Source organism: Brienomyrus brachyistius, chromosome 1, assembly GCF_023856365.1.
Source record: "Brienomyrus brachyistius isolate T26 chromosome 1, BBRACH_0.4, whole genome shotgun sequence".
In the NCBI taxonomy this organism is placed as follows: Eukaryota; Metazoa; Chordata; class Actinopteri; order Osteoglossiformes; family Mormyridae; genus Brienomyrus; species Brienomyrus brachyistius.
The window spans coordinates 29,507,323-29,534,205 of NC_064533.1; the positions used below are offsets into that span (position 1 = coordinate 29,507,323).

The 26,883-nt window shown below is 42.1% G+C and overlaps 3 protein-coding genes and 1 long non-coding RNA gene across 11 annotated transcripts in view; 3 read left to right on the forward strand and 1 right to left on the reverse strand.

The window, feature by feature from the left end:
- Window positions 1-3,942, forward strand: part of slc4a2b (solute carrier family 4 member 2b) — a 49,576-nt gene extending 45,634 nt beyond the window's left edge. For both annotated transcript variants that reach the window (XM_049013477.1, XM_049013485.1), the window contains one exon: window positions 591-3,942. In XM_049013477.1, the coding sequence (XP_048869434.1) occupies window positions 591-671 (81 nt within the window). In that variant the 3' untranslated portion in view covers window positions 672-3,942. The remainder of the gene's footprint in view (window positions 1-590) is intronic.
- On the reverse strand, window positions 3,607-5,748 carry LOC125742027 (uncharacterized). Its single transcript, XR_007397984.1, has 2 exons — window positions 5,532-5,748; window positions 3,607-5,406 (listed from the first exon to the last, which is right to left on the reverse strand). It is a non-coding gene; the product is annotated as an uncharacterized LOC125742027 (long non-coding RNA).
- ubtfl (upstream binding transcription factor, like) lies at window positions 4,532-25,219 on the forward strand. Of its 7 annotated transcripts, none has more exons than XM_049013545.1 (20): window positions 4,532-5,262; window positions 7,317-7,402; window positions 9,886-10,067; window positions 11,569-11,652; window positions 12,492-12,647; window positions 12,931-12,995; window positions 13,158-13,278; window positions 14,293-14,403; window positions 14,490-14,617; window positions 14,701-14,842; window positions 17,303-17,344; window positions 17,478-17,600; window positions 17,704-17,850; window positions 18,333-18,461; window positions 18,821-18,906; window positions 19,015-19,204; window positions 19,672-19,719; window positions 22,417-22,548; window positions 22,777-22,884; window positions 24,372-25,219. In XM_049013545.1, exons 2-20 carry the CDS (start codon window positions 7,357-7,359, stop codon window positions 24,471-24,473), a joined length of 2,142 nt encoding a protein of 713 aa, XP_048869502.1. In that variant the 5' UTR covers window positions 4,532-5,262; window positions 7,317-7,356; the 3' UTR covers window positions 24,474-25,219. The 7 variants fall into 7 exon arrangements, with proteins under 7 accessions (XP_048869502.1, XP_048869511.1, XP_048869458.1 ...); XM_049013554.1 differs by lacking the exon at window positions 4,532-5,262 and adding an exon at window positions 6,001-6,134; XM_049013501.1 differs by lacking the exon at window positions 4,532-5,262 and having other exon boundaries at window positions 7,298-7,402; window positions 22,780-22,884.
- hyi (hydroxypyruvate isomerase) overlaps window positions 25,219-26,883 on the forward strand; it is a 62,450-nt gene continuing 60,785 nt past the window's right edge. Inside the window, exon 1 of the mRNA XM_049013574.1 lies at window positions 25,219-25,233. Within this exon, the coding sequence (XP_048869531.1) occupies window positions 25,219-25,233 (15 nt within the window). The remainder of the gene's footprint in view (window positions 25,234-26,883) is intronic.

Below are 26,883 nucleotides of genomic sequence, written 5' to 3' on the forward strand. Positions count from 1 at the left end.
CAGTTCGACTACACATTCACAATGACGTCAAGTTCTCTTTGTAATCTCCTCCAAGTATGGAGTGCACGGTGAGAGACAATTGTGTGTTCTGGACCACAGTGCAAACATACAATATGTGGTGCAACCAGACAGGTAAAATAGGGTGCAAATACAAGATATGGCGTAAAAAGACAGGACAGTGCAGTAAATTGACACAACAACAGTAGCACACGAGACAGGAGATCAGTTACACAGGGCCAGTTGCAGCATTGTCAGTAGGAGAATTATGATATTTAAGATCTGCGATAGATTCAGAAAATAGATATACATCTGGGATATTGTGACAAAGTTCCACTGGGACAGTAAAGATATAAGGTGACTCGGATACAAGGTATAAGATGTATTGTAGAGAAATCCACTGCACCATCTATAGGGGCTGTTATGTTTAGACTGCATCAGCCATAGAATTGACTGGGAAATCCCAGGGACGGGGTCAAAAGGAGATAGTTAATTCATTATTCCCATGGGTAGGTGAATTCTACCCATAACTTTATACCTGAGTTTCCAAGACTAACAGCAGAATCTCGCTTCTGTGTCTGCCCGTGCCACAGCTGGACGCAGACAACGCTGAGCCCACATTCGATGAGAAGGAGGGCGAGGATGAATACACAGAGATGCACATGCCAGTGTGACACGGCGTGCCCCGCCCCCTTAACGTTGCCCTGGGAACACCTGTCCAGTCTGCCAGCCAATCACAGCTGGGGTGACAGGGACCACACCTTTTAAAGAGAAGCTGTCATTCTCCATTTAAAAAAAGTGTTTTAATATTTGCCTTTTTATCGTTTCCATCAAAATTTTTATTTTATTTTTTTTTTTACCAAAAGGAGTCTCCTTAAGCTAGGAAAGATACCCTTTAACCAGGACCTACATAGACTGCAACATCTACAGGTCTTTCTTATATTCAAACGAAACGCAAGTTTAATCTTTTTTGCTTGCATGCCTCACGTTTCCATGGTCGACCATCGCAATTATTCTTTGCTTCCATGAAGTTACTCTGAGTATCTATTGAGCAAGAACTGTACTCCTTTCCAACTAATTCTTCCATGGCCAATATTGGTATTTTGAAGCAGCTGTTAATATTTTCAGTGTTATTTTATTTGGCTGGCGTCACTGCTGACTATTGAACATCATATTTTGAATACGCTCACAATTTTCCTATTGCCTTTAGGTGAAAGTCTTGCATTGCACACTAAGCACTTTTTCTGAACTAATTGATATCGACTAATTAAACGTATAGGACGTGTTAATGAGCTGAGAGGAATGGGGCAGCGACCTTTGGAAACTTTTTGGTCTAGTCATGCAGTGTACAGTAGGATTAAACTTTATTTATTGATATTTATAAGGAGGAAAAGTTGTCTCAGATGCTCCAGCAGTACACCCCTACACCCCATTACATTCACTAATGTAAGGCTGTACGAACATTTCAGGCAAACACAGGTGTGAATTGCTGTACCGTACCAAAGATGCCATAACAGGACTTTGTAAATGGAGGAAGAGTTTGCAAGATGGTAGCTTGGCTGTGAAATGATGCTTTGCAAGATGCTCCCAAATAGGGACGTGCAACTCATTTTCTCAAATATTAAGAAATACATATTCAAACTGTAAAGGAGGGCTGTATTTTGTTATCCTCGGTATCATAATTTCTTCGTAACATACCTAAGATTTCTGCATAATGTCCATCTCAAGGAGGGCTGTGATCAGTCAGCTTTTAATGAACAGTTACGATTTACCACTAGAGGGCGGAAATGCTATATTAATGGCTGTGGAACGTGCATTTTGGACACAGACGGGAAGATCTTATTTGTGCTATGTGGTACTGAATTTGTGTGGATTTTTTTTCTGTTAACGTGGAAAATTTACATTGTGACATCATTAGTCCTAGATTATGCTTTATAAAGGGAACTGTCCTTGTTCCAATGACTTTTTTTTATTTTGACCTGTCAAACCTCAGTTTGAGTAAATCACTTCTGCACTATGGTGATGCTGCTTTAAATGCACAAACCATAACATGCCTGTTTTGACCAAATGATGTCACGGGTTTAATTATAACTGGCGGAAAGGCCTAGTACATATGACCACTTGGCCTATACATATTATATTAGTGGTTTTTCTGTCTTTAATATTAGACACTAACAACACCTGTAGCTGCTTGCGTTTCAGAGTTGTGTCCACTGAACAAACATTTTCCAAAGAGAACTGATTTGAATTGTTTCTGCCATTTTTCACAATTGTGTCATAGTGTTTGACAAAAAGACCAAATAGCGCAGTGAGAACAAATAAGCACAAAACAACATGTCTATGCCTGGTCTTGAGCTTACAGAGAATCACACCAGGGGTGTGTGATTCAACATGCAGGGTGAATCGTAGTTCAGGGTGATAGTTTTCATGGGAAATTTGGGTGGCATAACTGCACTTAACATTGATTACAAAAAATAGGGACCTGTTCTCTTTGTTACATACGGTTTCATTGGTTTATGGTATAGCAGGACAGGGACACAACTGTTTCCAAGAGACTGTGAGATCTGATTTTTGTCAAATTACTACAGACTGCAGCAACTTAAAACCACATTGTGTATGTGTGTACGTGCATGCATGCACTGTTGTGCCAGGACACTGCTTGCTCTTGGCTAAGTTTGTTGTAGCTGTATCCTTTTATGTGCCTTAATGTGCCAGACCAGCAAAATTTTGTTTCTGTTTTGGCTTCCCTGTCATTATGAAGGTGTAATGTAATTCTACAGTTCAAAAATAACTTTGCACATTCCTAAACTTTGACCGACACAGTGATAGTTGATTTTGTTTTATAAAAAGGTCTCAAAGACCTGAGGGTGGTGTAAAAATAAGATGGCAATATTTGTATACAAGTGGTTATTTTCTTAGGAAATTCATGTAACACATTTTGAACTGGTTATCCAACAATAGTTTAGGTTCTAGTTGAAGTGACCCCTTTTAAGAGAAGCGTGATATTTTTGTATATATGTAGATTAAGATTCTCATATATTTATGAATAACTTTTTTTGAAGCAGAAGGTTCTCAGTTTGTGGCAAGGGCTGTTAGGAGGTGGGTCAGACTGCTTTTCCGTATAGAAAGCACAGCAAATAGGAAGGACTCCTTTCCATGTACTGTGGCTACACAACCACTCAGTGATTGGCTGCTCTGGCTGGCTGCCTGAAGATCTATGGTGCAATTTCATTGGGGAAAGGCAGACAGAGGTACCCAACACTGAAGCATCTTTTTCTTAATACCCAATCTTAAGCACTCAAACAGTAAAAACATGTTCCTTTTATATTGCCATTTTCTACCACTTTTATAATGTTGTTTCTTAAGAGTATGGGTGTTATTGTACATTTAAATCCCAAGTCTGTCTCTATGCTGCAGCATGCCTTGGCTTGGCCTTTCCTGTATGCTCCTTGGGTGGGCTCAGATTTATGTTATGCCTTCATCCCTTTTGCGACATACAGAATCGATCTGTCTGTACCCAACACTACTCCCAAAAAATTCACTCCCAGGATGTCCGTGACTGCCAGAGAATACCACTAACAGATTCCCCCCAACACAATATGATACAAATTGTTTCAGTAATAGTTTATTGCAAAATGTGAATATTTAGGTTATAAATCACATGGGTCAGAGTTGGACATGAACAATGTCCTGTTTCTTTTAGCCCAGAAATAAATGTATACTGGCTGGAAAACTGAAAGGGGATGGCTGGTGAGGATTTGGATGGGGGGAGTCTTAAATTCAGATTGCTGTGTAGTAAATAGTGCTGTGGAGTTAAGGGTAATCAGATTAGACATTAAGGATGACAATGGATGTAATTTCTTCCATATAATGTTCTAGATTTTAATGCTCAATGGTTTGTGTATATCTACTTCAAATATGTGACAAATAAACATTTTTTTTCTACTTGTCGATTTCCTTTTTTTTTGGTCAGTTTTCTTCCATGACAGCCCAATAACATTCCCAAACAAATTAGGTTTTCATGATTAAAACCAAATTATTTTCCACATGCTCAATGAAAAGAAATACTTTGTATTGTGTATGATGTATTGTTAAACACACAGTGAGTACTTATTCTTTTTACTGAGAATGGTAGCAAATGTACTTAATTTTATGATGCTACTGGCCTACATTTCAGTACATTTTATATATTCGAAGATACAGTAAAATACACAAGTATATACAGGCACACCCGATGTAGGGTATGCATTGTTCATTTTGAATATCTCATCCAACAAAACCGTCACTATTCTTTACACATAACCGCAAGGTCGGCAGGTCAGTGATCCCTCAGCAACGGCACCCAAGCATTTAGAAATGCATGTGTCCACGCTTAACTGTGTATGAACAGTCGTATCTGAATTCTTATGAATTTAGCAACCGATTAGTAATGTTACGAAGTGTACGTGGGTGGCTTTGCTCACGCCAGCTTTCACAGTGCCTCAGCCATTACACGAAATCACTAAAAGCTCGCAAGAATGACAGACTGGGGAAAGCCACCATGCAAACCTATTGTTTTGCAGTTAAAACGCGTTCAAATGCAATGTAAACCCCCGATACGTGACTAAGGCGCCCCGATGGGACTAACGGGACACGAGCCGCCAGATTACGTAATCCCGGGGCAAGGCAGCTAGTTAGCTCCGTTAGCCTGGTTAGCTTGCTGGCTAGCGGCTCCGGGGACAGGCGATATGCGGCCGCAGGTTTAAGCGGCCCAGAGTGTCGAAGCCCTTGGCGATACGAGACGCGCACAAGCGGGGAAACACACTTCACATGGGAGCGTGCCTGGGTTACGGGCATCGGAGCCCCTGGGCCGCAAGCCTCTCCAGGAGCCCACTTCTCTCGCCATGCTGCCGCCAACGTGCTTTAGCTGCGTAGCTAGCCAGTGACTCGGGGACCAAGCTATGATGTAAAATTGTTTCAATTATTTCAAATGAATAAAAATTTATTGTAAAAAGTTTAATAAAAATAAAACTCTAGGCCAAACTGTCGCCTCCGCCTTTGTCTCCTATTATCTCGCATGTTTTTCTTCGGAGTTCCTCCCCCTGCGGCGCTGGGCGGAGTTTCATACCGAACCAGACGCTCCTCTCGTCGGATACGTTTCGTCCTGACTCCCCGGGGTCTATACCTGGAAAAAAGGCACTTTTTAAAAAACAAAAAAACCCCAAAACCACTGGCGTGACTTGCGTTTGCTTTCTTCTCTTCGCTTGTTTGCCACTGACAAGACAGGTGGGTGAATTGCTGTTTGTTACGGATTTTCAAATAATATCTCCGAGCCGTTGAAACATTCATGGCGGCTCTGCAGACCAGCTTTCGGGGTGAAGGAAAGCAGAGGCGTCCCGTTGTTTCTTCCCCCCCGTCCTGTAGTCCGTTCTAGGTGTAAAAAATACAACTTTAAATGATTTCGAACCGTAATAAAGTCTATAAAATACCCACGACCCGAATCTATATGCATTTCTTCATATTTGTTGTTAAATATATATGTTTTACGAAAGTACCGATTGAGCCACCAAATGCTGGCTGTCTCCGCCGAAGCCTTTAACGTGCTTATTTCCGTGTTAGCAAAATGCAGATGCGAAGACGCATTTCATGCAGACTCGGATTAGTTGAGGGTTTAGTTGCCGCGTCGTCGAAGCGGACATTCCTGCTGGGCTCCGTGCTGCCTGCCACCGGAACCGCGGTGCCATGGCGGCGGTTTCAGTCGGACGCCTGATCCGTCACACGCGGCGGGCGGGGGGCTGTGCTAACGACCTGACGGCACATTAAAGTGTAACGCCCGCCTCTGCGGCCTGTAACAATGCGGCCGCGTAGGCGCTGCACTTCTCATAGTTATTGTTATCATTATTCTGCGTTTTACTTTGTGGTGATATGGCGTATTAATTGTTTTTAAATCGACCAGGTCTCTTTGTTTACCACTTGTGGCGTTTCTGTGGAGGAAAGGGGTGGAGAGTAGGTCACCCCCTCTTCATCCCGCCCTTCTCACAGTCACCCCTCCTCACGTTGACCTTGTCTGCAGGGTGGGGGACTTTTTTTTCCCCGGGAAACGCGGCTGTATTTTGCGCGCATTTGGCCGCGAGGTCATTCAGGTCTGCGCCTGGCAGGTACAAGGCAAGGGACGTAATAATGTCTCCAGAAAGATACTTTACAACAAAACTATCGAAGTAACTTTTTTGCTCTGCTTTATGCATACTTGAAAATAAATGCCCCGCCCGTTATCAACTATATATCGGCTTCCGCGATAACTTTTTAACCATTTAATTTTTGACAATAATTTTAATGTAACACTTTTCTGCCACACGCAAATTAAAAAATGACACGTGAATACGCCAGTAGTGAGTATAAGCAGATGCGTTTACCTGAGTGGAGTAAACTCGTTTACCTGTTTTCATTAACGGCATTCTATGGAAACCCGTTTCCGTCATCTGGAGTAGAAAAAATATTTATCACAAAATTCTGACTTAAGTCGAAATTCTGATTTACTGAGTGGAGGCTTTATATCTCCAGAATTCTGGATTTTTTAGCCAGTCAGGCAGCGGCGCCGTCTCTGCCTGATGGTTTTGTGAATATATCCCAAACACGCTTTATTCACATAATGTAATTTGCTAGCCGGTTAATTTGGAGTTAATGCTAGCTCGCTATATTTTGGAAGTAATAAAACTGGGTGGCTTTAGTACGGCCTTCGTCGCTTTGGCTGGAGTTATTCGGTTATTCTTGTAATGCCAGTGTTTGCCTTGGACTTCCAGTAGTTCGAAAGACAATTAACTGACAATTAACTATTTTTTTACCGACTGTATTTATAATGTATCTTGTGTAATGTCACGATTGTTAGGGTCTGTAGCAGCTAATAATGTAATATCTACCGTTAATAACTGCCAATAATGTAAAACAATGCAATGCAATGCAATTTTATTTATATAGCGCATTATCACAACATTACATTGTCTCAATGCGCTTTACATTTCTGCCACGTAAAGACCCCCCAGTGAGTAAGCCAAAAACAAAAATGGAAAAAAGTAATATAACTTAATAATGTGATAACGTGATACGTTATTGATTCAGAATAGTTAGTACTGTATTGGTAAGTTATTACCTTAACTGCCTTCATTACATTAAGAGCGGAAAAATTATTACATTATTGGCAGTTATTACACTAACGGGAGGTATTACATTATTGGCTGCTACAGGGTCTAGTAGGTAAGGTAAAACTGGTAAGTAAAATGTTTACTTGTTTGAAATCGCAGATTGAAACTTGAAGGGAAATGTCATGTAAATTGCTTCTCAAGGGACCCAGCAAGCCGAGGAGAAGCTGCCGGTTCCTCCACCATGAACGGAAACGGTAGCCAGGGATCGCGGCTGAAGAGTGAGTCAGGTACGGTAACAGGCTCTCTCAGGTCTCCAACAACCCCCCCACTCCCACCCCTGGATCTTTTAGCACAGCCAAACGCATGGTATGAAAACGGAACTGTATCAGACATATTGGACTGGTACTGCTGTGTATTCCAGATGCCTTTTATTAGAATCACTGGTGCTGTGGTGCTTCACATGTCACTCTGACACCAACCTATGTTTTCCTAAGTTTGGTGGCACATCTTCCAAGGAGCACAGTGATTCTTATGCCGTAGTTGCAGGGTAGGGGGGCAGGTGTGTGAGGGGACTGTAGGACAGTAGTGCAACAAGAGAGAAAAGAGAGCCATACAAAAAGAGTCAGATGTTCCATAAATATGGCCAGGTTAACATTTAAATTCTTGTGGCATATTTTGGGTAAACATCTAGTATCAGGGCCTATCAATCCTACTGGTGACATAGGCGGCCGCCTATGGTGCCAACTCAGAAGGGGGCACCAACTTGCCAGCGTGTTAAACTTTGTCTTGTATGGGGGGTGCTGGCAGTGTCGCTGGCCTAGGGCGCTATATTGGCCAGGATCAGCTCTGGGTAGCATAAGGGTGCTTTTCTACCATAGCAGGTACTGTACTTTTGATACTTCAGTAAGTACTAAAAGTATGATATTTCAAAGTGTTGGTTTTCCACTGGTGTAAAAAACTGGTACCGGCACTGGATGACATCACAAGGCAAGGCAGAGTATTTTGTACTGAACTCGAAAAATGGCTGTAGTATATTGTAGGGCTGGTCGATTATTAATATTAACTTCAAATGTTATGCTCATGCAGTTCGTACATCGCTAGTCACCTATTTGGACATTATAGTGCCGGGGGTTGAAGTTCCTTGAAACATTTTTCTTTGTCATAGGAAAATAGAACTTAGCAATGTTTGAAATTTTAATGATTATTCAATTTGAAAGTTTTCTAATATATGTTTAAAAATCAGTTTGCTTCCTCTGCTTTTGCATGAGCGCTGCATGCGTTCTTCTAAACAATTACAATCACTTCCATTCTTGCTGTTTAAATCCCTCACAGACTTGTTTGTGAGAAATTTATTGATCTCCTTTTTAGCTTTATAAATACCCCACTATTTATTATAGTACACACATCATGATATACATTTTCTAATATTGTCCTGTCCTTTTTATTTCTTGTCATGCCATCCTGATCTTGTATTTGTTTTTCCGATCAGATTAAAGCTTTTGGATTTCTTCATTTGTCCACGCATCCATTATTACTACTTTTTTTTTGTTTACTTTGTTTATCGTTGTTTTCTGAGTTCATAGCTTTTTTTCAAGATTACAGTATTGTGTTTAGATGCAGGCTATTTGCATAACCAGTCGACAAAGAAATCACACCCCGAAGTACTAAAATTCCAGTTGCAAGTACCAAAAAAGTACCCCAGCTGGTTAGTTTAGGTCCTGTTTTGGTACTGTTACTCAATTGGAAGTTAATGGAAAAGGGAAAGTGCAGTACCTAGTGCGGTGGAAAAGTGCCCATAGTCATGAACTTGAACCCTGAAGATGGCAGGTCTTGCTCTGCAAGACCTGAATTGACCCGGTAAAGACTTTTGAGTCTATTACACAACCAAATAGAATCAGAATACAGTAACCGCTTCACATTCACGCAGTTGACATTTGCAGTTTCGATTATTCATATATTGGCTTGAACAATTAAACGGGAATGTTTTTGGAATTTGCAGACTACACATAAGCTAAAACAAAATTGAAAATTATTCTTATCACATAAAATCATGTCATATAAATATTAATGATTAATGATATTTGTTAGTGTAAGTGTGTAATATATCGAATGTTGAATACGCCGTGCAACCAGCCTCACTCTCGATAGCCGTCTTTATGGCCATGGAATCTTGTGTGTACAGTGGTAACATACAGAAGCATAATTTAGATGGTTTGTATATTATATAAAACATCTAGACAATAAAAAATTGCAGTTTGGCTACTGTTTGTTCAGAAACGGGTAATAAATAGACTTTTTTATGTTGACGTTCAAGCTAACAGATTGTTATGGCTTAAGGTTAGGGGTGTCCTAGTATTAGCTGCAAATTTTCACATTCACGGGGAACTCTTGCCCTTAAACTTTGAAGTAAAGGGGTTACTGTACTTTAATTATCCTGGAGGATAATAAAGGACTGCACCGTACAAAAGACAAAAACAGACAATACACAATGCTACACAGAACAACTTCTGTGTAGAAATGAATCAGTAAACGTATGAAGATAAATACAGTACTGTGGTGATAATCTACAGATGTGCAACCGGAATGGGATATACGGCGTGTGGAAGTGTTGTGTCGCTATTCACCAGTGTTATTGACGTGTTCCTGTGTGAGGCCATGCCCTGATTGCACCGTGTGTGTGTGTGTGTGTGTGTGTGTGTGTGTGTGTGTGTGTGTGTGTGTGTGTGTGTGTGTGTGTGTGTGTGTGTGTGCATGCATGTGTGTAAGCCAGACAGGGACGAATGGAGCAAGGAGGACTGCCTGACACTGCTGGAGAGGATCCGCAGCCTGCTGCCCGATGGGGACGGCATGAAGTACAAGACCACGGAGTCACACTTTGACTGGGAGAAGGTGGGATTCAGCAGCTTCACTGGGGACATGTGCAAGCAGAAGTGGCAGAAGGTCTCCACTGAGGTGAGCATCAGAGACCTCCCCGCAGTTAGCCTGATATAGGGTTTTATTATCCCAGGTCCTAGACCCATACGTGGATCAGATATTCCAGCATACTGCTCAGTCATTTTGGCCGACATTCCATATAGCAACACAGTTATTTGTGGGGAAAGCTGTGTGCTGGCTTTTCATTCCTGCTGAAGGCTTCATTTAAGTTCGCCTGAATGCATTGGTGGCCGCATGTAGGACGGGTCTGTGTAGGTGTCTCTGATGTCTTGATAGCCCAACCAAGGTGTCCAGAGTTTTGAGATGGTTAGAATTGCTCTGAATGCATAATCTGTGATAACATCCCTGCATCATTATTAAAAATCTCATATATATTTGTCATTCATTCAGTTAAATGAAGACATTTTGTTGACTGATTTGCTGCTAAAAATCAGAACAGTTAAAGGTTTAAAGTTATAGCCCTTTTTCAGAACTGTTCAGTTAATCTCAATTAAAAAATTCAGCTCAGGGTTCGTAGGAGTCCAAGTCCGAACTGTTTTCTCAATCTGCTTACAGAATCCTGAGGTGTTTTATGGTGGTGGCATTTTAATGTAATTGAGTTGTAGACTTGTGACAGTCACTTATTAAACATATCAAACCAGCATGGCTAATATCAGATGATTCGATGCTGTTGTTACAGTATGGTACTTCTGTGTAAGCATATATTTATGGTTTTCAGTGATCTGGAAAACCACTTGTTGTAGTTTAGTGAACAGTGAAATTAAAAAACCCAGAAAGGTCACCAGTGATTGATGAAGTCCATCGATTTATTTGAACTGAATTACATTTTTACTTTATGAACGTTTCATTTAAATGTTGTCGTGGTAATAAAATGGATGAATTCCAAGAGCATTAAATCTAAATCTTACTAGGCTACTTAGCTGAATATCCATCCATCCATCCATTTTCCAAACCGCTTATCCTACTGGGTCGCGGGGAGTCCGGAGCCTGTCCCGGAAGCAATGGGCACGAGGCAGGGAACAACCCAGAATGGGGGGCCAGCCCATCGTAGGGCACACTCACACACCATTCACTCATGCATGCACTCCGACGGGCAATTTAGCAACTCCAATTAGCCTCAGCATGTTTTTTGACTGTGGGGGGGAAACCAGAGTACCCGGAGAAAACCCCACGACGACATGGGGAGAACATGCAAACTCCGCACACATGTAACCCAGGCGGAGACTCGAACCCGGGTCCCAGAGGTGTGAGGCAACAGTGCTAATCAGTGCACCACCATGCCGCCCCCTAGCTGAATATATGGGTGCATATTATATATACATTACAAGCTCTAGTGGCATCTGCCCATCAATGGTTCTGTTTTCTGTCCTAAACAGAGCAAGTTCTATGAGCTGTAGAGTGCCGAGACACAAACAAAAGGGGAGGAGGGTGTCTTGCTGGTATATGGTGTTTGTATCAATGAAAAGAAATGAAATGAACACCCATCCTGATGGCTTGGTGTTATTTGCTGCCTGCTCAGGTGCGGAAGTACAGGACCATGACAGAACTCATCATTGATGCCATTGAGTATGTGAAAAACCCCTACAAGGGCAAGAAACTGAAGGTACTGCATCCTTTAAGTCTTTATTGAAAATTATTGGAAGCTTAGTATTCTGCTGAAAAAAATCATTAGAAACCATTAGGAAAACATCTGAGGCTTACCCCAAAATGATTCCATTGCATTTACATTCATTTACATAATTAGCAGGCGCCTTTTCCCAAATCGGAGTACAAATGAGATAAATGGCACATTGCAAACATTTATGCTGTCGAGTGCAGCTTGGCTGAGCTTACAATCAATGTACAGGCATAAGTGTAAGCACTTATGGACCAATAGTGTTGGAGAAAGCGCTAGGCTTTGCACTCCAACTCTGCACACAGGACCAAACTATATGTTGGAGAAAGCGCCAGGCTTTCCACCCCAACTCTGCACACACTATGAATTACGAGACAACACACTTTAAAGTTTTACTTGCGCAAGGGTACCCACACTCTCAGCAGAATGTGCTACAGAGTGTGGTTCCCCTTGGCTCCTTTATTTATAGTCAGTGGGAGGCGCAGGGGTCTCGCAAAATAGGGAGGTGAGAGCAAGAAGAGACAGTTCTGGTTTTGCTTAGGTGGGCAGCTGTTGAGCACATACTCAGGGTACGTGCAAGCTGAATGCTATTATTAATATAATCTAAAGTATGAGGCTAGAGGAAAACAAAATATGTATATACATATTTACACTCATTGCTGATTATACAGAAATAACAAATGATTAATAACAGTTTCTTCAACCTAACAAATAGCTACCCAACATCTGTAAAACCACACGTATAACTATTAACGAAGTAACAACCTAATAAAACTTTTCAAGGACCAGTAATTGCAACGTAAGAGCGTTCATCTGTTCCCTCTCAGACGCATCCAGACTTTCCCAAGAAGCCTCTGACGCCATACTTCCGCTTCTTCATGGAGAAGCGGGCCAAGTATGCCAAGATCCATCCCGAAATGAGCAACTTGGACCTTACCAAGATCCTCTCCAAAAAGTACAAGGAGCTAAATGAGAAGAAGAAGGTGTGCTCCATTGCTGTTCTCTTATTGTAGTGATGCTTTTATTGATGTTACTAAAAGAATCAAACTAACATACTGACAGCAGAGGCTTCTTTATCCATTTTTTCCCCCCATCTTTATTGTTTGAACTGTCCTGAAGCATTAATAGACATTTAACATTAGAGAAGGGGAGCACTTAAGTTCAGAGGTTTAGACTGGAAAATATGTTGTGAATTGAAACCATTTTGTCCTGTGGGTCTGCATTTTGGGTCATTCTCATCTCTCCTGTGTCTGTCTGCATTCTTAGCTGAAGTACATCCAGGAGTTCCAGCGTGAGAAAGAATCATTTGAGAAAAACATGGCACGCTTCAAGTAAGGATTTTGGCTTATTTTTCATGAAAAACAGAACGTGTGTCTACTGAATAGGACTGGCATCAGTACTGGAAGAACACTATAGCAGCAAAGGTCTTAGGTCTGTTGCCTCTGTAATGAAGGCTTGAGGGCAATAAATCAATTGTGCTTTCCCTTTGACAGAGAGGAGCACCCAGAGCTGATTGAGGAGAGGAAAAAGTCCGACCTCCCAGAGAAGCCCAAAACCCCCCAGCAGCTCTGGTATAATCATGAGAAGAAAGCTTATATGAAGCTGCACCCAGATGTAAGTGGTTGGAATGTGCATAAAGGTATTCTGTGGAGGGTTGTCCTATATGTCTTGTAATTTTATCCAGGACTTCATGGTTGGCACTGGATCATAAGCAATTCTGGTATGTTTGCACATGTTAGAAGAACCAGAACTCACTTCAAACGGCTGTTCGGGAGGCATTTATTATAGCTCTTTCATTGTATTATGGTGCTCTTCTACCTCCAAGACCCAAACCATACCTCGAACTGACGGCTTGCCATCGTAAATCATGCGAGCTGTACCCAAGCTGTAACTGTGCTGACGTACCCGTAAGCATGGCCAATCCGAGCTGGATTCGTCACCACCATCTGATTGGTACCTCTATGAATTTTGACCAATGTTTGCGTGAATATGCATGGATTATCTGAAAGATGAAAAGGGCATATTCTATATATTATTCATTATTAATAGTATCACATATCACAATGTATTGTTGCGTTCCCAAAAACTCAGGGCTTGAAATTTTCCGAACGCCTATAAAGCATAAAATGCTATAGAACAGCTGAATGGATCAGATTCCTAATGCAAATTTATGCAAGTGAATGCTAATTCACCTTGCGTTTGATGCTAAAACAAGGTGCCGGTTATCACAGACATGCTGGTAGAAATTAGGACATAGTAAATCATGATGTACATCTTGTGAAGAGTAAATAAGCATGTCTTTAAAGAGCTGACCATTCTGCAGTGGGAAACTGAAGCGAGCTGGAACCGTGCAGTAACTAGTCTCTGTTTGCAGTACAACTCGGTTCTTGTATGCTGGGGAAAAGCTCCCCTTAGGCTACTATTACTATTTTTGAAGACGTTTTTATATCATTGTAAACTGGTATTTTAGTATTAAATTAACGGATTCTTTGGAATTAAAGTTTTGGTTTGTGCAGTGTGTAACTACTGAGTACTCAGACTGTAGAAGTAGTGGTGTAATAGCTTAACTCGTCATGGAGAAGTAGACGGGGTAGCTCAGCGCTTTCTCATTCTGTCTCTCGTGCACAGGTCAGCCAGAAAGAGCTGAAGGAAGCTCTGCGCAGGCAGTGGTCACAGCTGTCAGACAAGAAGCGCCTAAAGTGGATCAGCAAGGCATTGGAGCTGCAGAAGGCCTATGAGGTGAGGGGCTCTGGGGTCCTGGTCCATACAGAAGGCGCCCACCTGTCATCACTGGCCTCACTCAGTGTGTGATCTGCCCCCTGCAGGATAGCATGAGAGCGTACAATGAGGCCCATCCTGACTCCATAGCAGACGAGCACATCAAGTCCGTCCTGACCAAAGCCGAGCGGCAGCTCAAGGACAAGTTCGACGGCCGGCCCACTAAACCCCCTCCGTGAGTAGCTCCGGAATTTCCCTCCAGTTGGCGGCAGGTGGGGAACAAATGGGGGTTTCCTCTCATCACTGATTCCCTCCCAGGAATGGATATTCACTGTACTGTGCGGAGTTGATGGTGAACATGAAGGATGTACCCAGCACAGAGCGTATGGTCCTGTGCAGCAAGCAGTGGAAGATGATGACGCAGAAGGAGAAGGACATGTTTCAAAAACGCTGCGAGCAAGTGAGCTGCTCCTGCCAGCGCTGCTTAATGATTAAGAAGACTAGCATTAGTGTGCTAGCTTTCTACACTAATGTATCATGCACAGCTATAACTACTGTGCACCAATACATACAGCTCTGGAAAAAATTTAGACCACGTTTTAAAAAATTCAGCATTTTTTAATCCTGGTTCTGCTGGAGGAAGGTTATACTGTGAGGCTGCCTGCTTCCAGGCTCAAAGTTTCTAAGACAGCTGTACACAAGAACGAGGTGAAGCAGGAGACACTGGGAATAACCAAAAAGACCAGCAAGGTAGAGGGCAGAAGCAACTTTTCTTTTTACAGCGATGACCATCAGCTTATCCAACAATGTCTCATGAATCGAGGATGACAACAAATGACCTTCAAAAAGAATGGGAAACATTAAGTGGCGTGAAATGCACTGCTAGGACAATTCATACCAGGCTTCTAGAAGCAGGATTGAAGACACATAGATCAAGGAAGAAGCCCTTTATCAGTGATAATTAGGGACTAGCCAGGCAGGAGTTTTCAAAAAAATGTATATTTTACACAGGCGTTGAGAAATGAGTGAAACTGAAGATTTTGCTATGGTCTCTTAGTTTTTTCCAGAGCTGTATTGTTGAATTCTGGATTCTGATTGGTCAGAGCCATGTTTAATTTTCTATTACCACACACATACTTCCAACCAGGTGAATTTCACTAATAATCTTTAATTTTAACTAAATTTTTTTCAATATTCCAGACAAAGAACTCAATTTAATATTAAGAGAAACTAAACAGAAATCTTTAATCATTGACAAAAATACACAATAAATGCATTTTTGCGCTTGCTGCACGTTGGGTGATTCTTCACCTCCACAGCTGTGCATTTCAAAATGTATAATGCACAGCTTATTGTACAGTAATCCTTCCTTATACCACAGCACTGTTCAATTCTAAATAACAAACGTTAGCAGAAACTATACAAGCAAAAACAATCTCAGACAACAGTGCTTCAGGCAGAAGACCTGTGGTTACTGATTAAATAAGAAATTATTTACTAATGTAATGCACTTGTAATCCAGTGCAGGACTGTCTAACTTGCCTAAATAAGATGCTACCCAAGTCTACCGTTTACTGATTATTAAAAATAAATGTTTTACCCATAATACAGTTGAATACCAGGAGGTGCATAAAGCTAAATTAATAATTGAAAAATGTGCAATGCACGGCTTGGAGTGCATTTACCTTCTTATATCTTATATATTACTACACACTTGCACCTTTGTACAGAAAGACTGGCCTTTCGGCTTTGCAGCAGGAAATTGTGAACTAATGACTGACTAATGATCTTAGCAAAAGACTCTTTTTAAATTAAAGATGGTGGTTTGGGTTGTATATAACCAAGATGTTTACTAGTAGTAGGCTTGAACGATATGTAACTTTTTAGTACTGTCTTGACACCATGGCATTTATTTTGACTGTATTTTATAAAGCAGCACTATACTAGTGTTTTGAAATATTGTCAATAAAATTTGCCGGGGAGGGGGGTCTCCCAAAATACTATTTGCCTTAAAGGAAATAACACTTAAGCCTAAATAATAGTTCTACTAAAAAAATAGTTTAGGTTCTTAAAGTGAGATATAATGCCTTGAAGTATAAATATGTAAGCCAAATGTATGGTTACCGTGGTATAAGCAGGTTGATGCACCCCAAACCATGCATCATTCATTTTTAAATGCACTCTTTGTGTTGGACAGTTCACCTCCGCAGCTGTGAAAAATGTATGATGCGCAGCTTGGAGTGCATTTACACTTAACTTTGTATTCGTGTCACAGATAAACTTGTAGAGTTCAGATTGTTTCCATGTTATGAATCGATTACAATTATAGCTCTAGAAAAAATTGAGAGACCACTTTTGTGGCACGTGCACAATTGTTTCACTCATTTTTCCATTTATGGGTATGCCTCTGTGAGTAATATATTTTTTGCTAAATGCAAACTAGTTCTTCTCTGCACCTCATTGAATGGCTGCTTCTTGCTTTATGGCACCTCAGTCCTGCTTCTAGAAGCCTGATATGAACTGTCCTAGCAGTGCACTCTCTCACCACTTAATGTTTCCTATTCCTTTTGGTCACTTGATGTCATTCTTACTATTCAATGAGAAACTGTCGGATAAGTTAACGGTCATCTCTGGCATTAGGATGCCTTTTTCTGCCTTTTACCTGGCTGGTTTCTGGTCGGTCCCAGTGTCTGCTGCGTTACATTGTTCTTGTGTACTGCTGTCTTAGAAATTTTGAGCCTGGAAGCAGCCTGCCTTGCAGTGTAGTCTTCTGCCAGCAGAATCAGGATTAAACCAGGATTTAAGAATACAGGTTCTTAAAAAATATATAGTGGTCTCTTAATTGTTACGAGAGCTGTACAGTAATAATATATTCTTCAGTATTCATTTAGTGAATGACCTTTTCTTCCTTCTCTTACAGAAAAAGAAGCAGTATGATATGGACCTCCAAAGGTTCCTTGAGGTGAGAATTCACCAGGTCCCCTGTTTGCCCCCCTGTTTTTATATATATAAAAAAATATAAGATAAAAACATATTTGCTCAAACTGAGTAGCATGTCTCAGAGCTGACTGTTCACAGGCATGTTGCATTTCCAGAGCATTCCAGAGGAAGAGAGAGACCGGGTCCTAGGAGAGGAGAAGTTGGCTGGGACGCGTCTGGGCACTGGCAGCACTGGGGGTGCGGGAAGCCCTCTCCGTGCCAAGTCGCCCATGGGCAGGGTAAAAACAGACATACATGCCGTGATCTATCCAGCAGCCTAACCGATATGTGACCTACTATGCTAGCGTGCCAGTTGGTTAGAAGGTGGCAGTTCTGTTTTAGGAGCGCCCTGACATGGATCCGTGGGTTCTCGGCCTTGTCAAGGACAAGCGTGATGGCAGGAAGCGGCCGAGGCTGCCTGACACGCCCAAAACGGCCGAGGAGATGTGGCAGCAGAGCGTCATTGGGGACTACCTGGCCAAGTACAGGGTGAGGGTGCCAGATGTCTGTGGGGGTCTCTTTGCGCCTTAGCGTTTGGCAGGCTGGGTACCGAAACAAGGAAGGTAACAATGTAAAGAGAAGCAGTTGGTCAAACAATGAATTAACTAAAAATAAAAAGAAGCATTGCGCCAAACAAATGTCAGTTCCTGCACATGCCTGCAGAGTAGCATGCTTTAGTGGTTTTTCCATAATTTGTTTCTTGTGTTATATCAGATACCCAACATCATTAGTGAGTGTGCATTGAAAGGGATTAAAGTGTCAGTAATGTTACAATTCTGTTTTGTTCAAGAGTAACATCTCTCTATCCGGCATTGCCTGTCGCAGTAATGCCGGATACAAGATCTTTGACTGTATATGCTTGTAGTTTCCATTAAATCATAAGCTTTGGGATAGTTCGTCTTTCCTCTGTATTCTCCTTGTTTAAACAACCAAGTTATATAATATATTGAATTGCTCATCCCCTGCCTCAGAATGATAGGAAAAAAGCACAGAGCGCCATGCAGTCGGCTTGGAAGTCCATGGAGAAAAAGGAGAAGATTCCTTGGATCAAGAAGGCGGCCGAGGACCAGAAGCGATACGAGGTTCAGTACAGCAGAGTGGTCAGTGACCGGGTGTTTTGACTCCTGTTTTATACAGTCCACAGGAGGAATGTCAAAATGCTGGTCATGTCGTGGCTGAGAATGGGCCTGTTTTAGTGCTGTGTGTTTGCTTCTTTGCATGTACATGTGCATGTGTGTCTGGATGTCTGTGTGTGTTTCAGATGGTAATATCTTTTACAGGTAGATGTTGAAGCATTAACAGACCAGCAGTTCTGAGAGCGGAAGATGCGTCATGGAAGAATCTCTGTGATGAACCTGTTAAACACTAAATGCTTATGCTACATGGTTTTTGGCACCATTATTTGGCCTTAACAGTTTAGTAGCCTCTAAAATATTGACATCATACTGTCGTACCACAGAGGGAGCTACTGGAGACAAGGACGCCCCAGTCTAGCCAGGGGCAGAGGAAGCCGAAGTTTGATGGCGAGCCAAAGAAACCGCCCGTGTGAGTGAAGGGCAACACTTTGTGATGACACGAGTGTCTCTTGTTCTACCCACGTAGCATTATCGCACCTCAGCCTGATTTCAGCTTCCTATTTCTTCTGATCCACAGAAGCGGCTACCAGATGTTTTCTCAGGAGCTGCTGACCAATGGGGAGCTGAACCACTTTAGCCTGAAGGAGCGCATGGTGGAGATTGGCAGGCGCTGGCACAAACTCAGCCAGGTCCAGAAGGACAAGTACAAAAAGATGGTGGAGGAGCAGCAGATCGAATACAAGGTCGAGCTGGACTCTTGGATCAAGGTAGGGGGCATTTCAGTTGGAGGGAAAGGGATGGGTGCTGTTGCTCTGCAGCAGGCAGGATTGGTGGTCTACATGCCTACAGCTGGCACTGAGAGTTTCCCGGAAAGCCAGTAAAGCTTAATTCGTATATCACTTGTGCGCATGATGTTATAGTACATGCGTCAAAAATCTTATCATTGTGGACCGTGACCATATGCATATATGGACAAATGTAGTATGTATGCAAAAGTCTGCGTGCTCGACCATGCACAGACCGTAACGGCACGTGGACAAGTATGACCTAGACTTAAGCGTGGCAGCTTCACGCACTACGCAGCTCCCCTCTCCGTGCTGACAGTCAGTCACACGCAGTGTGTACGTATGTCTCATGACCTTCGTCACTCCATGACAGTTCAGCTCAGTCTGACGTGTGTGTGTGTGTGTGTGTGTCTGTGTGTCTTTCTCTCCCTCCCCCTCTGCCCTTGCAGTCCCTCTCCCCTCAGGAGCGCGCCATGTACAAAGAGTACTCCAGCACGGTAAGAGCAGCCCCGCTAAACCCTCACCATTCTCAGACCGGCACAAGAGCTACACGGTCTTGGGGCGTAGCAGCGACTCTCACAGGAATCCTATCCTGAACCCTTTATGTTAAGTCCAGTTGTTAGATTATCATATAACGGGAAGATGCCATTTCAGTATAGAACAGGGGACGCTACGCGTAAACGTTTAAAATTCATACAGACTTGTTTAACCATTTTATTTAGTTCCGGAATTCCTAAACCAGCACCACTTATTAAAATGTTCTGTTGTAAGAGGCAGTGTGTAGCTCACTGGGCTATGCCTCTCTGCCAGTGATCCGAAAGTCACTGGTTCAAGCCCGGCCTCAGCACGTCTGCTGGTCCTTGAGCAAGGCCCTTAATCCCCAGCTCCCCGGGCGCCACAACAGGTGGCTGCCCTTCATGTCCAGCTTGCTTTCACCTACAGAGAACAAGTTAGGGGAGGCGTAAAGATAATTTCCCCAAAGGTATTAATAAAGTATCTATTATTATTTAAATGTTCAATGCTTATGATTATTCTTTGCAATCCTAATTTGCATCTTTAAGCAGTTCTACCTTTGTTACAGTCATCAGTATTCAGGTGAGGCTGAGGCTGGTTGTAACCTGGGGCTGTATTACAGAAACTTCCTATCTTAAGTTGTAAGATAGAAAGAGTGTAAGAGACGATTTTTCCCATTTGGATATTACAGAAGGAAATCCTAACTAACTTCTATCTTGTCTTGCCTCATCCTGTCTCCGGTTAGAAAACCCTTAATACTAAGTCCATCGGTTTTATTTGTCTGATTTTCTCATTTCGCAGAACTATTTTGTAAGTCATTAACGTTAGATTTTCTTTAAAAAAAGAGAGTGTCCATACCTAAAGCACCATATGTACCGCATTGTGTACCTGCATAAATGCTCCAAGATTTCTGTGTACCAATGCAGTGACAAGCTGTATTCCCACTAAGAAAGCTCAGGGTCTCTGTATATCTTAACATGTGCAAGAATCAATGATGTGTGTGTTTTGTGACATTTCATAAGCTAATCGTTTTCACAAATACTGGATTTTGGAGACGACAAGTGCAGTTACTGAATATAAAAAAAAACTGATAATTGTGGTAGAACATTTCTTTAATTATGGTGAGTTCTCCTCTTGGAGTCCCACTCATGACAGTACAATAAAGATAACATATACCAGTATAGTAGCATTACTAAGGTTTATTAAAGATTTTGGGAAGGTTATGTTTTGTATGCTTTTCCTATCTTAAGTTAGAACAGAAGTATTAACTTAGGAAATGTTCATCTGTAATGGCTTTTTTCCTAAATCAGGTCCTAACCCTAGTTACCATGGTTACCGAACAATTAAGATAGGATCTGGAAGTTTCTGTAATATGGCCCCTGGTCCCTGTCACGTGGTCCCGGAAATGTGGGCAATCATTACCATATATTTTAGCTTCTGTGTAAGTTTTTGTAATAGACTGAAAGTTGTAGATGTATTTTGTGTGTCTGATCTTTAGAGAATCCTAGTTAAATTCACAATGTCCCCAAGATGGGCACAATGTGTTCCAGGTATTGTTGTTTATTATTAAACAAATCGTTACTTTTAGCCAAACCATATTAAAAATGGTAACGGAAAACATTTGACATTTTATTTGTTTGTTTCTAAAGCAGTATGTATAGTTTTCAATTTGTTCTTTATTTTTGTATCTTGTGTATTCTCTTGCTGACTGTTTCACTGTATGATTTTATTTAATAGTTCTGTTTTACTTAGGCGTGTCTATTCATTGTAGGGATTCCCATAGTTTGTGTGTGTGTGTGTGTATACATACTAACACACAGACGCTTCTCTATTTACGAACTTTCAACTTACGAACTGTCAGACATGAATGAAGAGGACTGTAAGTCCAAATTGTGTTTGTTGGGCTCCCATTTCCTGTCCTCAACATCGAATTTTGTTTTGCTTGCCAATTCCGCCTCTACTCTTTTGCTTGCCAATTCTGGCTGCCACTCGCACCACGCAGCTTCGTAGTGTACGTCGGCATCCCAGTTCTTTGTACTTGCGTATCGGTAAGACGTGTTCTCTTGAGATCAAAGTTGTTTTTATTGCGAAATATTCTGTGCATCCATTATTCATTTTTGGTTTATGTATCATTATTAATGTGTTTTAAGATAGGAAAACATGTATTGACTTTATATCAGAACTTATGCATGTAGATTTGAGCACCCTTAAAATGATGTTGAATAACTACTGGCAAACATTTCAAGTCACGAATGCCTGTTTGGAACGCAACTCGTTCGTAAGTAGAGGAACGTCTTTGTGTGTTTGTGTGTGTTTTTATTTATATATATATACAATATATATATATATATATATATATATATATATATACAAACACAGGGGCAGGGTTTCAGGGGCACCATGCCCAGCTGAAAATTGATTGGTCCCTGGAGTGCCCCGTCGCCTGTCATTCACCAAACATGTCATTGGCTAATTATATGGTTTACTTCTGTATGAATCATGGTCTCCTTATGCCCCTGCCTTAAAATCCTAGAATCGACCCTGCATTTATCAGATTCTGTGTTCAACCTCAGCTGTAGCAGAGGGCCGACTGAAGATCATACAGCTTTGCCCGGTTTCTCTCTGACAGTGGTAGTTCTCTTTAATTCGCTGCCTCTCCCCACCCCGCCCTGCCCCTTCAGAAACGACGCAGTACGGCTAAGGCGCAAGGCCCTGGGGCGAAGTTGCGGGTGACGAAGGGGAAGGCGGTAGGTGCCACAGCTGGAGGACTGGGGGCCGGGGGGGGCAGGCAAGCGATGGCGTACCGGGCCAAGGTAACGTTCACCCGCTCCGGGGAGCTTCATCAGTAGTGCATGGAGAGCAGGGCTGCAGGAGTAATGAGGGCCAGACTCAGGGTTGAATGTACAGCCTCCTTTGTAACGTTCATGGCTATATGGCAGGCTTCTGGGGATCTTGCATGTTGTACGTCATGTGTATAAGCAATATGATGTGGATGAGGGTGTTCCTACACAAGGAAGAGGATGTGACCTCGTCATTTCCAGCAGGATACATCGGATTCCGAGGACGATGACAAGACTGATTCCTCGGACTCGGAAGACGATGACGACGACGAATCCGGCAGCTCAGACAGTGATGACGACGACGACGAGGTGAGTGTGGCACCGCATAGGGGTGGCCAGCCAGCTGCAGGTTGAAAGTGAAATGTGTCAAAAAATACTAAAGTTTGTGACTCTGTGTCAGACTAGGGGCAGTCAAGTGAGGAGTTGAGTCCCCGTTCATTTCTTACCTGTGCCTGATTAGACTTCTGTTTGTTTTTTTTGTGCAACAAGACGTGGGTTTTTCCAGAACCTTAAACGTCATCGAGTAAATTTCCAAAATTTAAGGTCTTATTGTCCGTAAAACCTGAGAACCTTTCTTCCATCTCAAACCTAATGGTTCCCAACCTTTTGATGTCTGTGGGCAGGTTTACCTCATACAGAAATTTCACTAATATAATGGACAGTGCTTGTTGGCTGGAGCATTCCTCATGGTGTGCACGAAAATACAGGACAAATCTCGTATTTTCGTGGATCATGGTATCTTATTCTTCAATATGTGACCATACTATAATATACAGGGCAGGGGGCAACTCTACCCTCAGTGGAACACTGGCCATGGATCGGTGGGTTGGGAACCCCTACTCTAACTGTACTTGAACCACCAATGATAAACAGGAGCAACGTACCAATGGAATCTGATGTTAGGTTCTCAGCTGCTCCTCAGATCGGGTGCTCCTCAGATACTGCAGCAGCAAAACCATTGCTCAACTCTGAGGGCCAACACTATATATATATATATATATATATATATATATATATATATATATATATATATATATACAGTGAGGGAAATAAGTATTTGACCCCTTGCTGAATTCTTAAGTTGACCCATTAATAAAGAATGGAGAAGTCTGTAATTTCATTGGTATGTTTATTTAAACAGCAAAAGATAGATTATTAACAAAACAAGCAAGTAAATATCATTATGTAACAGTTACAAACCAATTTGTCATTTATCTAGGGAAATAAGTATTTGATCCCTTAGAACACATGCTTTAGTACTTGGTGGAATAACCATTGTTTGCAAGCACAGCCGTCTGATGTTTCTTGTAGTTGGTCACCAGGATTGTGTGCAGATCATCAGGAATCCGAAAAGTATTTACAACTTTTACAAATCGCTAAAGATTGAAGGAAATGAGGGAAAATCCCCAAAAGCTGATGTCCTCCTTGAGGTTTTATTTCTTTTTGTTGAGGTCTGAGTAGGTATTAAAAGCTTTGAATTGGATTTTAAACACTGTGCAGCTGCAGCCCTGTTATGGCCTTTCCCCGGGTCGACAGCCATGCACTTTTCCGTTGTGTTTATCTTGTACTGACTGAGAAAGGGCTGTCTTTTTTATTTTGGTGTTCTTCTTCTTCTGCACACTTTTGTTGAACATGCCTCTGCTTCTCCGCCAAAATAAAATCCTGATTTTTGCTGAGTCAGAGCCCCGTTCGCCCGCCCACCTGAAACCAGATGTGCATCCTACATTTTTCAGCAAACCTCCTTAACGTGCTACCAACAAGACTCCTTGCCTAACTGCCACCTCTTATCTTCCCAGAACGACGACGATGAAGACGATGATGAAGACGACGACGATGACCAGTCAGATGCCACCAGCAGCTCATCCACAGAGGAGTCCAGTGACACAGACACAGACTAGCTATGTTTGTTTCGGGGCAAGGGCTGTGCAGGACACACCCCCTGCCTGTAAGTCCCACCCATCTCGGTGATGTCTTTAGGATTGGCAGAGAGGCGTCTTCGCTTGGCACGCTCCCCTCAAACCCTGAACAAAGAGGGGTCACAGACTGAGAATTGGGGTCGTCAGCACCCTCACCCAGACTACACCACACTTGATCTCAACTGGACAGATTCTCTTTTAAAGGAGCCGTGTTACATGTGTGTTATTTTTATTGCCTTTCAGTAGCTGTTATTAAAAACCTTGTTTCCTGCTTTGTTCTTAAACAAAATAGACTAATTTTGCAGTTTTTCTTCCTGGGTGCAGTACTCATTTCAGTTTGTGCCAAGGGGCTCCCAAAAACAGAGCAGGCCTGATGCATTAATTCCAGACCTGCTTGTTCCATGAAGAGAAAGGACTTGTTCTTAGTAAAGCCTCCCCTGACACATGGCTACATTTCAGGTAAAATCTCAATGAAATGCACTTTTTTCTCTTCTTCTTTGGCATGTGATGAAGGCTATGGCCGTGTGTCTCATGCAGATGTTGGGGAATCAGTTCATATATTAAGCCAGAGGTATTTTCTACAGTGTTTTGTTACTGAAAATGAGTCTCTGCTCAGTTCATTCGTCCTTTTATATCACAGGTGACCATTTTATCAACTTCGATCGCATTTAGACAGTGTGACCTAAACATTCATGTGTGATACACAAGAATAAATGATGTCATTAAAATGTGCTGTTATCCTCTTTATTTTGGATTTCAAGGTTTCCAAGCATTGCTGAAAATCCTGTTTTTATGTGTACCAAGCTTGAAAATGAGGCTCAGAGCATGTTGGTGACTGGAAATGAGATGTTCAATTTTAATTTTGCCTTTTCCCTTCACATCGGTATGCACATTGAAGAAGTGATTTTGTACATAGATTAATTAACAATAAAAATGTTAACCAGTCTTGAGCCTTCTCAATTAGCAGCTACAATACCAGAGTTAGAAGCCTAAATTGAACTAGTTCAACATGGATTTGGCTGAATGACAAACTGCACAGCTGCAGAGTTTGTGAGCTGGGACAGCAGAATAAGTCCATAAAAATATTTAAAAGAGTTTTTCTACGAGAGTAATAGTCATTTTCTTTCCCACATCTGCTTTTTGTACAGCATAAGTTTGTTTAAGGGGATAGCTTCATTGCTTAGTGTGTGGCACTTTAAAATGTTGGGAGTTTGAATCCCTCCTTGTGGTGGTACATTTTCTCCCCCTGTCTCGAGTTTCTCTAATGCCTTTAAATTAGCCTGTAAGGGGCTGTCACTCTGTCCTGTCTTGTGCCCTATGCTGCCTGGGATGAGCTCCAGGCCCCCTAATGACCATGACCAGGATTTTCACTTGAAAGCTGGATGAATAGAAGTTTAAAACATTGCCAGGGCAAAATGAAAAATATTCTTGTGAAAATAAAGTAAATGCATTCAATAAATTTGATCACCTAGTCACATTGAATTTGTGGTCATCATGGTCAATTGTAATGACATTAGATTATAATAACCCTAGGAAGGGTCACATTCAGCTAAATACAACTTGGTAACACTCAAACCAGACCCCAGCTGAAAGTTACGGCAAGGATAATGTGACCCTGCCCTGATTGGAGCGAAAGGGCCTCAAGCCAGACCTGGGGAGGAGCTTGCAGGTGAACCCCTGGTAGCCGCATCTCTACCCATGGCGCCCAGCCAGGCATATCTCTTTTGTGGTCCCACCCTCTGTGGTGAGGTGGGGGACCATGGGGATCAGGTGTAATGTAGATAGGGTGGCACTCGAAGGCATGGACCAGATTTGGCTGTAAGAGTATGGGTGCAGCATCAGCAGTAGTGCGGGGTAGAGCCCATACTCTTACATTCTGACGTAAAGAGAGAGCTGAGCTGGGAGGCAAAGCTACTAATTTACTGGTTGGGTCTAAAACATAAGGGTGAGGAGCTAAAAGTAGAGCTGCTGCCCTTCCACATGGAGAAGAACCAGCTGAGGTGGTTTCAGCATCTAACTAGGATGCCTCCTTAAGGAGGTGTTTTGGGCATGGTCCAACCGGGAGGAGACCCCGTGGCAGACCCAGGACACGGCTGGTTTGGGAACACCTTGTTATTCCCTCTGAGGGGAGGGAAGTCTGTGCTGCCCCTGCAACCCAGACCCCTGATAAGCAGTGAAGAATGAATGAATGAATGAATGAATTCACCCAAACCCATGTAAACACACAGAGAATGTGAAAGCATTATAAACAGGACCGTACTAGAGCATAAATCACCAACTCAGGAATTCTGAGGCCTCAGTAATATATACTAAACCAAAAGAACAGATCAGAGGAAGTGTATTTGTTAATCAGAACTTTAAAATACACTGCACTGAATAGAAGCTTGCATTA